The 12,702-nt window shown below is 34.5% G+C and overlaps 2 protein-coding genes across 5 annotated transcripts; both read left to right on the forward strand.

Annotated features, from left to right (window-relative positions):
• The first annotated feature begins 218 nt into the window (after nt 1–218).
• On the forward strand, nt 219–4,985 carry LOC133309821 (WRKY transcription factor 44). Its single transcript, XM_061510660.1, has 6 exons — nt 219–373; nt 1,654–2,012; nt 2,096–2,227; nt 2,950–3,668; nt 4,154–4,312; nt 4,414–4,985. The coding sequence occupies exons 2-6, from the start codon at nt 1,794–1,796 to the stop codon at nt 4,598–4,600; spliced, it is 1,416 nt and encodes a 471-aa protein (XP_061366644.1). The 5' UTR covers nt 219–373; nt 1,654–1,793; the 3' UTR covers nt 4,601–4,985.
• Nucleotides 4,986–9,032: 4,047 nt separating this feature from the next.
• On the forward strand, nt 9,033–12,697 carry LOC133309836 (probable serine/threonine-protein kinase PBL7). 4 transcript variants are annotated; one of them, XM_061510679.1, is made up of 6 exons: nt 9,033–9,271; nt 10,283–10,473; nt 10,519–10,521; nt 10,704–10,893; nt 10,993–11,384; nt 12,108–12,697. In XM_061510679.1, the coding sequence occupies exons 1-6, from the start codon at nt 9,172–9,174 to the stop codon at nt 12,372–12,374; spliced, it is 1,143 nt and encodes a 380-aa protein (XP_061366663.1). In that variant the 5' UTR covers nt 9,033–9,171; the 3' UTR covers nt 12,375–12,697. The 4 variants fall into 4 exon arrangements, with proteins under 4 accessions (XP_061366663.1, XP_061366666.1, XP_061366662.1 ...); XM_061510682.1 differs by lacking the exon at nt 10,519–10,521 and adding an exon at nt 9,854–9,870 and having other exon boundaries at nt 9,033–9,231; nt 10,296–10,473; XM_061510678.1 differs by lacking the exon at nt 10,519–10,521.
• The last annotated feature ends 5 nt before the right edge of the window (nt 12,698–12,702 follow it).

Consider the following 12,702-nt stretch of genomic DNA (forward strand, 5'->3'; position numbering starts at 1 on the left):
GAATTTTAACGAATGGTCAAAGTGAACACATAGATAGTTAGTTGTCCGTACAATTTTGGGGGGTTGGCTCCCACTGCTAATGCTAGCCACCAATCCCAAGATTCCCAATTCCCAATAACAATGGAATTATATTCATTTTTTTTAATAAATTTTTAAAAATAGTTTTAATCATTGACTGTATTATTGGGAGAACTAGCATGTATTGTAAAATTTAAAAAAGGAACATTATCATTTGGATTCAGAACTTTGGAACCAAATCACTCTCTCCCTCCTTCTCTCACTCTCTGTCTGATTTGTATATACATACAATAAGGACAGTGTTGATCAAAGAGAGGACAACCTTAGTAGTGGAACCCAGGTTTCTTATGTTTGAGTAAGTTGTTTCTCTCTCCCAACTCCAAAGTCAAATTCTTGAATTCATGAGGCTCTTTTATATCTTTGTTTTTTATGGCCATATATGTTTTGGATTTTTATTTTTTATTTTCTTATAACATTCTGGGCCTTGCAATGCTCGAGAGATGAAACTCAGTTTTATAAAATATTGGGAAATCAGAATTTACTAAAGCCAACCTCTCTCTATTTAGCATGTTGTTTCTTTCTTGGCTTTCTGATTAGTTCTTTCAATCATTTTTCTTCTTAATTACAGATAACACTACTTCCCCTTAGCAGAAAACATAGCATAAAAAGATGAAAACAAACCAACATGTTTGAGAAAATTTCAAATGAGATGTGTTTAAATATGTTTTCAGCCTTAAACTATCCTATAAGGATTATATCATTTATAGTTAGTAGAGTCAAGATTTCAACTGTTTTCAGACTGATATATTATGTTTGTATCAATGTCCATTAAAAAAAAAAAAAAAAAAGCAGCATGCAGCTCTGTTCCTTTTGAGTGGTTGTAATGTGAAATTGTAAACAGTGGGAATGCATCAATTGTAAGTTTTGCGCCCATATTTCAACACTTGCTAAGTTAAAAAGGAAGTGGGACAGAACTTGTATTGTAGAGATAACATCTTTACCCGGGAAAAAAGTAAAATAAGTAACAGCACTTGCTTGAAAGTTTTCTCTGGTATCATAAATTACTTGAGTTTTATCAAGCATAAAAGGATTGCCTAGACCAAGATGCAGAAACTAGCGATTTTGTACTTATAGTTAAAATGATATAGCTTCTCTTTGATGTTGAGTTGAAAAGAACAAATTATTTGGATTGGGAACAGAAGCAGCATACATAACATGTTCACAACTTTTTGTATTACAAATAACTGATGATTTCTCCCCATTGAGTACAATTCATTATATATGCATAATGGAAATTCCCATGAAGAACAAAGAAGAATGTGGTCTAGTATAATAAATCTTTCTCCTGGTAGAGGAGAAAATAGTTCTGAATTTTCACCTCTCTCTGAGCCTTCAGTATCTTTTTTCCATTACCACAATTTATCTTAATTGGAAAAAGGTTGGCTATGTTATGATGACATCATATATTATCCTCAAATGTAATAACTACCGGACTACATTTCGTGCTCTTTGGCTATCTTTAATAAGTAGAGTAGCATGAGCGAGACTTATAAGTTTATACAATTTCTTTTTGGATTGGGAATGTTGAACCTTTATAGTTTTTACTTTGTAATGCTAATTAACTATACCTGCTAGGTGATCTTTATCTTGGGTCAATTGAAGTCATCATCAAAATAAATCGCTGCTGAGTTTTGGAAAGTGCAAAGCAAGTTCTTTTTCTTGCAAACAGAATCACACGTAAGGGGAACATACTTTGCAGAACATAGTCATTGAAGATGGATATTAAGGAAGCAGAAAGGGTAGTTGTTGCCAAACCAGTTGCTTCAAGGCCTACTTGTTCTACTTTCAGATCTTTCTCAGAGCTCCTAGCAGGTGCAATCAATGCCTCTCCCCCTATTGCATCTTCTCAAACTACAGTTTCTGCCATTAGACCAAAGACAGTGAGGTTCAAGCCTGCAGGGAATCGCCCACCTTCTGGATTTGATTCTTCTCAGGTGAACTTTCAATGCACTATAGGACAAACTCAGTTTTGCAAAGCTTCTTAATTTCCAACATCTGTGGTGTTTGACCATTTCAGGCTGAGATTTTTGGAGCTGCACTTAGTAATTCTTCCGACAAGAGTCCTAATCTTGACACCAATCAGTCTCTCATATACAAGCCCATGGCAAAACTTGTATCAAAAACAACTGTTTCTCTTTTGGCAAATATGGTTAGTATCTACTGTTGAGATAATAGTCCCACATTGGTGTGCCCACCCTATGAGCTAGCTTTTGGGGTGATGTATCCCAAGGTTCTTTACATGGTATCAGAGCCTCGCCGCCCCCCATTTTCTCTTGTGGCGTCTCTTAGCACAGGTAGGCTGGGCCTATTGCATTGTCCACTCTTCAAGCCCAATCGGCTCTCGTGTGAGGGGGCGTGTTGAGATATATAGTCCCACATTGGTTGTATAAGCAACTAATGTGGAGTTTATAAGGCCTTGGGCACTCCCACCCTTTGAGCTAGCTTTTGGGGTGGTGTATCCCAAGGTTCTTTGCATGGTATCAGAGCCTCGCCTGTTGCATTGTCCACTCTTCAAGCCCAATGGGCTCTTGTGTGAGGGGGCGTGTTGAGATAATAGTCCCACATTGGTTATATGAGCAACTAATGTGGTCTTTATAAGATCTTGGGCACTCCTACCCTTCGAGCTAGCTTTTGGGGTGGTGACCTCAAGGTTCTTTACATCTACTATCAAGGCTTCTTTATATATATAAGAATCATTTGATTATATTCTTATTGTTAAATTTTTACAAGATTTGATACAAACAATCAAGGTAATAGATAGATATAATTCTACAACTATATTCAGTTATTGAATGGTGTTGTTGTTCTGAGATTGTTCCAAAAACCATTTATATTTGAGGCCTTGACCTCTTTTTTCTTCTTTTGGAGAAGGGAAATTGCAGTACCAGTCAACAACAACCACGGCAATCAATGCAGGCCAATCTTCAACATCCAGACCATGAAAAATTTAGAATCTATATGAACTCAAATCTTCATCAGAGCCTTACCCCGCATGCAGAAACAAATCAAACTACTGAACCTTGTAAGATGGTACAGCAGAACCTAGAGGAGGATCAAAAAGCTTTGACATCCACAATTAATGGTGATCGACCTTCTTATGATGGATATAATTGGAGGAAATATGGGCAGAAGCAAGTAAAAGGAAGTGAGTACCCTCGAAGTTATTATAAGTGCACACATCCTAATTGTCCAGTGAAAAAGAAGGTAGAAAGATCATTTGATGGGCAGATTGCAGAAATTGTTTATAAAGGTGAACACAACCATTCAAAGCCACAGCTTCCTAAGCGTAACTCAGGAGGGACACAAGGATCAGGAATGATGTCTGATGGAATGGTTCAAGATATTTGGAGTAATAGTCACAGTGAGAGGAATGAATGCAATGAAGGTAGAATAGAGAACCAGAATAACACACGACTGTCTGAGAATTCAGCTTATGATGTCAAAGCTCCACAGGCTAATGCTTCTGTTCTAATTGGTGCAATCAATGCTGGTGGAGAAAGCCCAGAAAATTCATGTGGTCTAAGTGGGGAATGCGAGGAAGGAAGCAAGGGATTTGAGGCAGAGGAACATGAACACAAGAGTAAAAGAAGGTAAAATACAAGCATACTAACAAAATGAAAATCATCAAGAGAAGCTGATTGAGTTTGCAATAACTTTCTAATGTCATGTTAGATAAATGGATAAGTTATTAGTTTCATGATAATTTCAACAGATGTATACATGCATTATCACACTTCAAGTCTAATGAAATTTAGAACTCTTGCATGAATATGGTGTTAGAAATGTAATATAAAAAACTATTTATCTGTCTTCATCTAATAAGTTTTTACCGTAGTTGGTTCATGCCTTCTTGTACATTTTCCATCATGTCCAAAAACAAAAGTGTGCATCCAGTAACGTATTAGTAATTCTAATTTTTTTAGCTAACCACAATAAGCAACCATCTCACCCAATAGCTCAAACTGTTAAGTGATAAGCCTTCAATGATTTTATATTATGTTTCTCCGAATCTGTCATTGTCATTATCAATTTTTAATTAAAAGGTAATTTATGCTGATAGTTTCTCATCCTTCAGGAAAAATGAGAATAAATCCAATGAAGCAGCAGTGTCAGAGGAAGGTTTAGTGGAGCCTCGCATTGTGACACAAAGTTCTACAGATTCTGAAATACTTGGAGATGGCTTTCGCTGGAGGAAATATGGACAAAAGGTGGTGAAAGGAAATCCATATCCCAGGTTCATACTTGTTACCTATTCTTGTTATCTACGACTATAGAATCTTTTTATTTTTTCCTATCTCAAATTTTTCTGACAACATCGACTAATTTGTTTTGCAGAAGTTACTATAGATGTACTAATACAAAGTGTAACGTACGCAAACACGTGGAGAGAGCAATAGATGACCCAAGAGCATTTGTGACTACATATGAGGGAAAACACAACCATGAGATGCCACTAAAGAACACAGCAAGTGTGGCCTCTGAAAAAGATTCACAGGCTTCTCTCAGTAAAGATAAATCATGATTGACACTTCAATATGCGTTAACAAAGGACATTATGATTCAGTAGTTATCATAAAGTATGCTCAGGATTGTTGAAGTATCAGAAAATAATAACAATTTTGAATGCTGTAACTACTGTGACTAGGATATTTACTTCTACGGCAACTTATTGATGATAATAACAGTATTGGTGCTGGTCATTTGTAATATGGAATCTGTAGCACTGGCACCATTTTCCTTCAGTAACTTTCCAGCTCTACTAGCTGCCTTTGTATGCTGAGTCTCCTCAACAGGTTTCTCCTTCGGACTAGTCCGATTCGAGCACTATTGACCTTATATAGGAGGCTTCCTTTGTATACTAAATCAGTATATTCTATTAGCTCCCATTTTATCATTATATACATTAATTTTCCATCCATTTTTTTAATGTGTAGTACATATCATATGCTAATCATTTTTATTGCAAATACCATTTTGTCAAAAAAGGCTATGAATATATCAGATAAAGTAGTCACGTTAAAAGTGATACGTTAAGAGAGACTTTTATCTTTAACACGCACAAAATAGTGCGAGAGATTGCTTGGTTGATAGGTTTTTTTTTTTTTTTTTGAGATATTCTAATAAATTTATTGCTTCGCGACTAGTTCAATTCGGGATAAGTCTTGAGATTAAGGTTTTAAACACTTCCTAAAAATAGTAATGCAAAGGATCAAACATATACTCTCATCTTCAACTGTTGAGTTATCTAGGGCCAAGTGAACTATTATCATTTAATTCTTAGGTTAATAATTGATTATATCAGCACGCATATGGAAGATAATAATATTATTTTTAACAGGAAGGAAGTGTTCCTTAACTAGTACTAACCATATTATATTGCACAACTCTTCTTTTATTGCAGTTTGATTGATCATTTTGATTAAGTTTCAAAGAAATGAAATATTAGCCACGGTTATGCTTTTAGAGAACCCCATTTTATTGGTCAGTGACAAAGTTCCAAACTGATTTTAATAAAAAAAGTATCTAAATTTAAAAATATCTGTATAATGAATGGGGTACTTACTGGGATTTAAATTAAATTAAATTACTCCCCCCTTCTTTTTATCTGTATTTTAAGGTTACTATAAAAAATTAAGAAAATCATTAAACAACTACGATTACAAGTAAAAATAATTTTTTCTTACAAATTTTTTTTTTACTAAAATACTCAAAATATTAATCGTTCCTAAGGCCTTCACTTATTAATATTAATATTAATGATATAACTAGTGAATTACCCGTGCGATGCTCGGGGGAAAAAGAATGAAATTGTTGTCGTCGTCATTGGTTAATCATCGCATCGATAAATCAACACATTTATCTTGCTATCAAGCTCTGAATAGTACAATGGTGGAGGTATAAACATGAAGGAACAAAAACAAACCGGTTACTTGAGAAATATCAGCATTTTATATCAGCATGTAATATTTTTATATTTATCCACAAAAATGATTCTTATAGTTGCGCCTAGATTATTATTTATCTATGTTTTCTATAGTTAGACAATAAACATAATAATAGATATAAAAAAGTGTTGGTGAGCATGGGCGGGTCGGCCCTCCGGGTCGAGCCCATTTTGCCACCTCTAACTGTCAGCATTTTATATAAGCATGTCACAGGTTTTATATCTATCAACAAAAAAAATTCTTATAGTTGTACCTAGATTACTATCTATCTATATTTTCTATATTTAGACAGTAAACATAAGGAAAAAAAAGTGTTGGCGGGCGGGGTAGGCCGGCCCTCCGGACCGAATCCATTTTACACCTTAACTGTCAGATATAAGCATGTAATAGATTTTTATATCTCCACAAAAAAGATTTTTATAGTTGCGTCTAGATTACTATCTATATATGTTTTCTATAGTTAGACAATATACATAAGGAAAAAATATGTTGGCCCGGCTAACTCGCCTGTTTGGCGGGCGGGGAGGGCCGGCCCGTCGGGCCGAGCCCATTTTGCCACATATATCTGTCAGCATTTTATATCGGCATGTAATAGGTTTTTATATTTATCCACACAAAAAAGTTTCTTATAGTTACCTCTAGATTACTATCTATCTATGTTTTATATAATTAGACAATAAACATAAGAATAAAAAAAAACTATTGGTGCGCTGGGTGGGCCGGCCCTCCGGGCCGAGACCATTTTACCATCTCTAACTGTCAGCATTTTATATCAGCATGTAATAGATTTTTATATTTATCCACAAAAATGATTCTTATAGTTGCGTCTAGATTATTATCTATCTATGTTTTCTGTAATTAGACAATAAACATAATAATAGATATAAAAAATTGTTGGTGAGCATGGGCGGGTCGGCCCTCTGGGCCGAGCCCATTTTGCCACCTCTAACTATCAGCATTTTTAAAGAGATAAAGAAAAATAAGCAAAATAATTTTTTAAAAAAAATTGATAAAAAGGAACGGAGGAAATAACACTTCCTTTTGATAAAAAAAAAGACACTAACCCCCAAGGGTAGCTCAGTTGGCAGCTGAGCTCCCAAGGGATTACTTGGTGCAGGGATCAAACCCTGCCTCAAGCAGTTTCTTGGAAAATCTTTGGGGGCCAGAGGATAAGCCAAAAATCTTCGGTTGAGGGATTAGTCTCGTCCTTTCTCCGGTTGCGAAGCTTATGCACCCACTGTTACAATGAGGGGCTAGCCCAAACGGGCCGTACCCTGAGGGCATGGTGCCCGAAGAATCTCCGGTTGCGAAGCTTATGCACCCACTGTTACAATGAGGGGCTAGCCCAAACGGGACGTACCCTGAGGGCATGGTGCCCGAAGAAGGTTGAATGATGATACCTCCTGGCAATGTACCAAAAAAAAAAAAAAAAAACACTTGTGTGATATTATTTTGGAAAGAAACTCAGACCTTGTGTGATAGCTCTTTCTCTTGACTATATATATATAAAAAAAAAGTCTGAGTTTAGTATATTTGTAAATATTGAACTTATTTTTGAAAATAAAAATAATGACTTAAAATAATAAAAAATTATATCATTAATTCAACTTTCATTAAAGAAAAAAATGGTTGTATTACAAAAACAGATGGCACTTTCATATAGAGCCGTTTTATACCAGCTGTCTCCGTGTAGTAGATTTTTCAAACACGAAGCGTCTGTCCATGTTCTCATATTTTTTAATTGAAATCTATTTGGAAAAATAATTTTTTGATTTTCAGAATAAAAAAAATCATTTAATAAGACCTGTTTTATAAAAAATGTAATTGTTTTTTATTTTTGGAATTAAATTTAGAGAACATATATGAGTTATTTTTATTTTGTGTTTTGATTTTTAATTTTTAAAATAAAAAATAAATAAAATATCTATTTCATTAATTATTTCACAAAATAATTTAAAAAAACAAAAAAAAATCAAACACACACATCCATTCTTCACTTTTTCTTGGTTGCGCAATTGAAATGAAAGGTTAAAATGCGAAATAAAAAGAAAGATGAGAGTGAAAGTTTGAAACTCATTTTCATCTTACACCATGATTACATGTCCTTCAATTAGGTACCTATGGATAGAAAGCGTATCCAGGTTTTGACCTAATTCATTTTTTCCTTTACTTTAAAAAAGAGAGAAAAATCCAGTTGGTAAAATGATAACACTCTTTTTCCTTCAAATACTTACTTTCATTGACCAGATGGGAAAAAATAAAGAGAACTAAATTTGAGATAGTGTCACGAGGCCCATCTTTTAATAATTATTAGGAATGTGTTTTAAGATCTACAGCTGTTATTACTTGTTCAGTTTGTTTGCCAAAAGTTGAACTTTGAAGGCGGCCAAAACTAACATCATTGAGTTACACTGCATCACATGTTTAAATTAAAATAAAATCGCATTTTTTTTCCTTAAAAAAGAAAGTGGTGTATAGGATTTGTTCTAATAAATGAACAAAGCATCTTATTTTATAGATTCCTATATAGATAGCAAGTAGTATATATATGTGGAGGGCACATAGTAGTGGCTAGCATGACATGCTATGACTGAAATTAACCTAATTCTAAAGGCATTATTTTATGCTTAGACAAAAGAAAAAGGCAAATATTTTATGGAAAATTATATTCTTATGTTACATAAGATTCATTTTTCATGTTACACTCATATAAAAAGATGTTTATCAATTTTTTTTAAAAAAAATTAATAAACCTCACTTAATTTATCTCACAACATAAGATAATTTCGTCTCGGGAGATAAGTAAATCCCATATTTTATATGAGATTAGTTTGAAGTTGGTTTAAGAGGTGATCCTGTGAGGCGCATTTCAGCCAATCATGGGGTTTTTCCGACCAAAAAAGAAACCAATGACTAAAATACCATAAAAAAATTAAAAAAAAAACAAAAAAAAAAACACACAAACACAAACACACACCCAAAACAGAAAACACAGACACATGATAAAAGTATCAAAGACAGAGAGAAAGAGCAAAGGAGGTTCTTTTTCCAAATTGTTGTAGCTAGCTTCGAGCCTCGCTGTGAATTCAGAGAGTGATTGATTGGTTCTTCCTGATTACTGTGCTGCAGTGAAAAGGGAAGAGGAAACATGGGTTGGATTCCCTGTTCTGGAAATTCAGGCACTAAGAAGAAGATTGAAAAGATGGAAGTGCAGGACAGCCACGTTGGTCAGATCAAAGCCAACCCAGGTACTGATTTTATTTTATTTTTGTTTACATTATAGGAAAGTGAGACCCTTTTAGAGACAATTGTGCTTTCACTTAATGATAAAATATGTCTTGTCTAAATTTATCTCTTGTTCTATATGGGTTTTTTTTGGCATAAATGAAAATTGAGTGCAATCTTTGATGTGTGAACTTTCTGGATAAAGATAGCTTGGATTTGATGTAGTTAATGACCGCAGTCTTTTTTATATTGTTATATAAAAAATGATTTTTTTTTTTAATTTTTTGTCTGTGTGTGTGTGTGTGGTGTGTGTTGGGGGGGGATTGGAATCTGCGTATGTATTATCTAATAATCTGCTATATTTAGTTATATATCCTAAGAAAAATCTTTTATGCTAATCTGATTTGGTACTGGATTTGAAGAACTTGATTGTTAGCATTTTGATCTTTTGTTTTGAGTCGTTTTAGACTGTCTTTTTTCCTTATCTTGGATAGATTCCCAAGTTAATAAACTTATCTGAAAATATATTGTTAGTTTTCTCAATAATATGAGACTTCTCATTTATTTTGTTTTCTTTCAGCGCATTGGTTTCTTCAATTACAAAGAATATACCAAGTTTAAAGTTGTACTGTTGATGGTAATTTTGAAACAATGCATAATCTGTGCAAAACTGGTTTTGTGATTCATATTTGCATGTGTGAAAACTTCTGTATTGACTTGATTTTTCCAATAATGAGGGATTACAATGTATACACATAGTCTGCGTGTTAAAAAAGGAAACTACTAATTACAAGAATCAATCCTAATCAACCTAATTAAGGTAATATTGGACAGAATCCTAAAATACAAGGACTTCCTACGGCATGATCTCTAGTTATTTGTTTTTGGGACTTGGAAAATGAAACATGCCAGGTAGTATTTTCATGATTCCAAGAGATTGCATTAACATGTGTGCGTCTTAGAAGTTAGATCTAATCCTGCTGTAGCTTATGCATCTTCCCCTTTAAACCATTGTTCTTGTCATTTGAGTATAGGGAAATTGAAGAGGAATTCATCTACAAATTCCAAAGATACATCTAAAAATGGGAACCCTGATCACATTGCTGCACAGACTTTCTCTTTCCGTGAGTTGGCAACTGCAACTAGAAATTTTAGAGCAGAATGTCTGTTGGGTGAGGGAGGCTTTGGTAGAGTATACAAAGGGCGTTTGGAAAGTATTAATCAGGTGAGTATATTTTCTCATGATTTATTTGTTTATGAAAAATAGAAGAAAGTTGCAGGGAAAATAAGTAACTCTTCCTTTTTTTATGTTATTCAGCATTTCCTCCTTTTCCATGCTGATCTCTTCTAACAGCCAGAATAATGGATTGAGTTTTGCCATCATGAAACTCTGCTTAAAATTTGTGTAAATTTGAGTTTGCAACATGTTTCATCCTTTCTAATGTTTGAATATAGGTTGTTGCAATTAAGCAACTAGACCGAAATGGACTGCAAGGGAATAGGGAATTCCTTGTTGAAGTGTTGATGTTAAGTCTACTTCACCACCCTAACCTTGTCAACCTTATTGGTTATTGTGCTGATGGAGATCAAAGGCTTCTAGTTTATGAATATATGCCGTTAGGATCCTTGGAAGACCACTTGCATGGTATTTGTATTTCAACTTTGCAAGTTTTTCTTTTTCTTCTTTAAATTTTGTATTGTCTTGTCCTCTAGTTGATATTGGTTGTATATGTTTGATTTGCAGATATTCCTCCTGGCAAGAAACGACTTGACTGGAATACACGAATGAAAATAGCTGCTGGGGCAGCAAAAGGATTGGAATATCTGCATGACAAAGCTAATCCTCCTGTCATATACCGTGATTTGAAGTGCTCCAACATTTTGCTTGGTGAAGGTTATCACCCGAAGTTATCTGATTTTGGTTTGGCTAAACTTGGCCCAGTTGGGGAGAACACCCATGTATCAACAAGGGTTATGGGAACCTATGGATATTGTGCTCCAGAGTATGCAATGACTGGTCAACTGACTCTGAAATCAGATGTTTATAGCTTTGGCGTAGTTCTTCTGGAAATAATTACTGGAAGGAAAGCCATTGATAATTCAAAATCTGCAGGAGAGCAGAATCTTGTTGCATGGGTAAGAAACTCCTACATTTATCTCATCTCTTTGGATTGGCTGATGATTTAAAAGCAGCATAGCAAAAAAACAAAAATTGTAAACTACTCAGACCAACCCTTTTACCCTGACCAATCTACAAGTGAAAATGCTCTTAATTGAATGATATACATAACTTTCTTAATATTTTCATTCACAAGATGAAAGCTTAAACTTAAAAAGTAACCTGTTTGGATAAAATTAAGGGAGGCAATTAGTCTGTTTGAATCGGCCATCTTGGAAAAAAATTCTTGCATAATTGTACTTAAGCGTGAGAATTTGTGGTAAGAAATCCTTTGCATTCCAGTATTTCTCTATCACCTCTTGATGAAAAGTAACAAAACATAGTATGTAATTGAGGATGGACAATTTTTGAGAGAAATTTTGTCCTCGTGGTTGGATAGCCCCTTCAAGTTGATATATTTTCTTTTTAGTTCTTCTCTTTATGGTTTTCCTTTCTTTTGTTAGGATTTCTGATCCTACTATTCTATATTTTCTTCCTTTCTCAACAAATTCTTCCTTTAAAAGAAATTCCTATTATTGTGATGGCTAAAAGTAGCGGTCATATTTAAATGAACTTTTTAAGTTGCATCTCATTGATATTCTTGAACTGGCTTTTGCATATATCTGTTGGCAATAAATTGAAGTGTTTCAAAATAAAATTTATGCATGACTTTGGGATGGACTGCTCTGATTTAATTGCAGGCTAGACCCTTGTTTAAAGATAGAAGAAAATTTTCACAAATGGCTGATCCAATGCTACAAGGTCAATATCCTCCAAGAGGGCTATACCAGGCCCTTGCTGTTGCAGCAATGTGTGTTCAGGAACAGGCTAATATGCGTCCAGTTATAGCTGATGTTGTCACAGCTTTGTCATACCTTGCTTTACACAGATATGATCCCAATACACAGACAGCTCAAAGCTCTCGCCTTGCTCCTGGTACTCCTCCTAGAACCAGGAGAGGGCAGTGATATGCTCCTCAATGTTTGGTGGATATAACATACTCTGGAGAAATTTTCAAATATCTTATTTATTGGACTTCTCAACACGCTTCAAGATATAGGTTTATAGATGTTAATATCAGTTGTCCTTTGGTGTTGTTCTCTCAGTTCAGAGCATAGTTGGGAAAAACCTTTTGGAATTTTGTTCTACATCTGTTGCACAAAACTGCTCCGATTTCTACTTGGAGCTAAGATAGTATTTCCACTTATTTTTCTCTCAATTTTTATTTAAGAGCAAATTGCTGGATTCATAATTCATGTGCCTTTTGTCTTGGCGATGATTCTACTGGTTTCCCTG

Source organism: Gastrolobium bilobum, unplaced genomic scaffold (genome assembly GCF_033153095.1).
Source record: "Gastrolobium bilobum isolate Gb01-03AN ecotype WA unplaced genomic scaffold, APGP_CSIRO_Gbil_v1 utg850, whole genome shotgun sequence".
Taxonomy (NCBI): domain Eukaryota; kingdom Viridiplantae; phylum Streptophyta; class Magnoliopsida; order Fabales; family Fabaceae; genus Gastrolobium; species Gastrolobium bilobum.

Bases quoted from the DNA above. Each gene is read 5' to 3' on its own strand.
- LOC133309821 (XM_061510660.1), top strand. From the start codon at position 1,794: ATGGATATTAAGGAAGCAGAAAGGGTAGTTGTTGCCAAACCAGTTGCT. The intron at 2,013-2,095 runs GTGAACTTTCAA...TGACCATTTCAG, and splicing joins CTGGATTTGATTCTTCTCAG to GCTGAGATTTTTGGAGCTGC. The intron at 4,313-4,413 runs GTTCATACTTGT...TTTGTTTTGCAG, and splicing joins AAAGGAAATCCATATCCCAG to AAGTTACTATAGATGTACTA.
- LOC133309836 (XM_061510679.1), top strand. From the start codon at position 9,172: ATGGGTTGGATTCCCTGTTCTGGAAATTCAGGCACTAAGAAGAAGATT. The intron at 9,272-10,282 runs GTACTGATTTTA...ATTTGAGTATAG, and splicing joins TCAGATCAAAGCCAACCCAG to GGAAATTGAAGAGGAATTCA. The intron at 10,894-10,992 runs GTATTTGTATTT...TTTGATTTGCAG, and splicing joins CTTGGAAGACCACTTGCATG to ATATTCCTCCTGGCAAGAAA.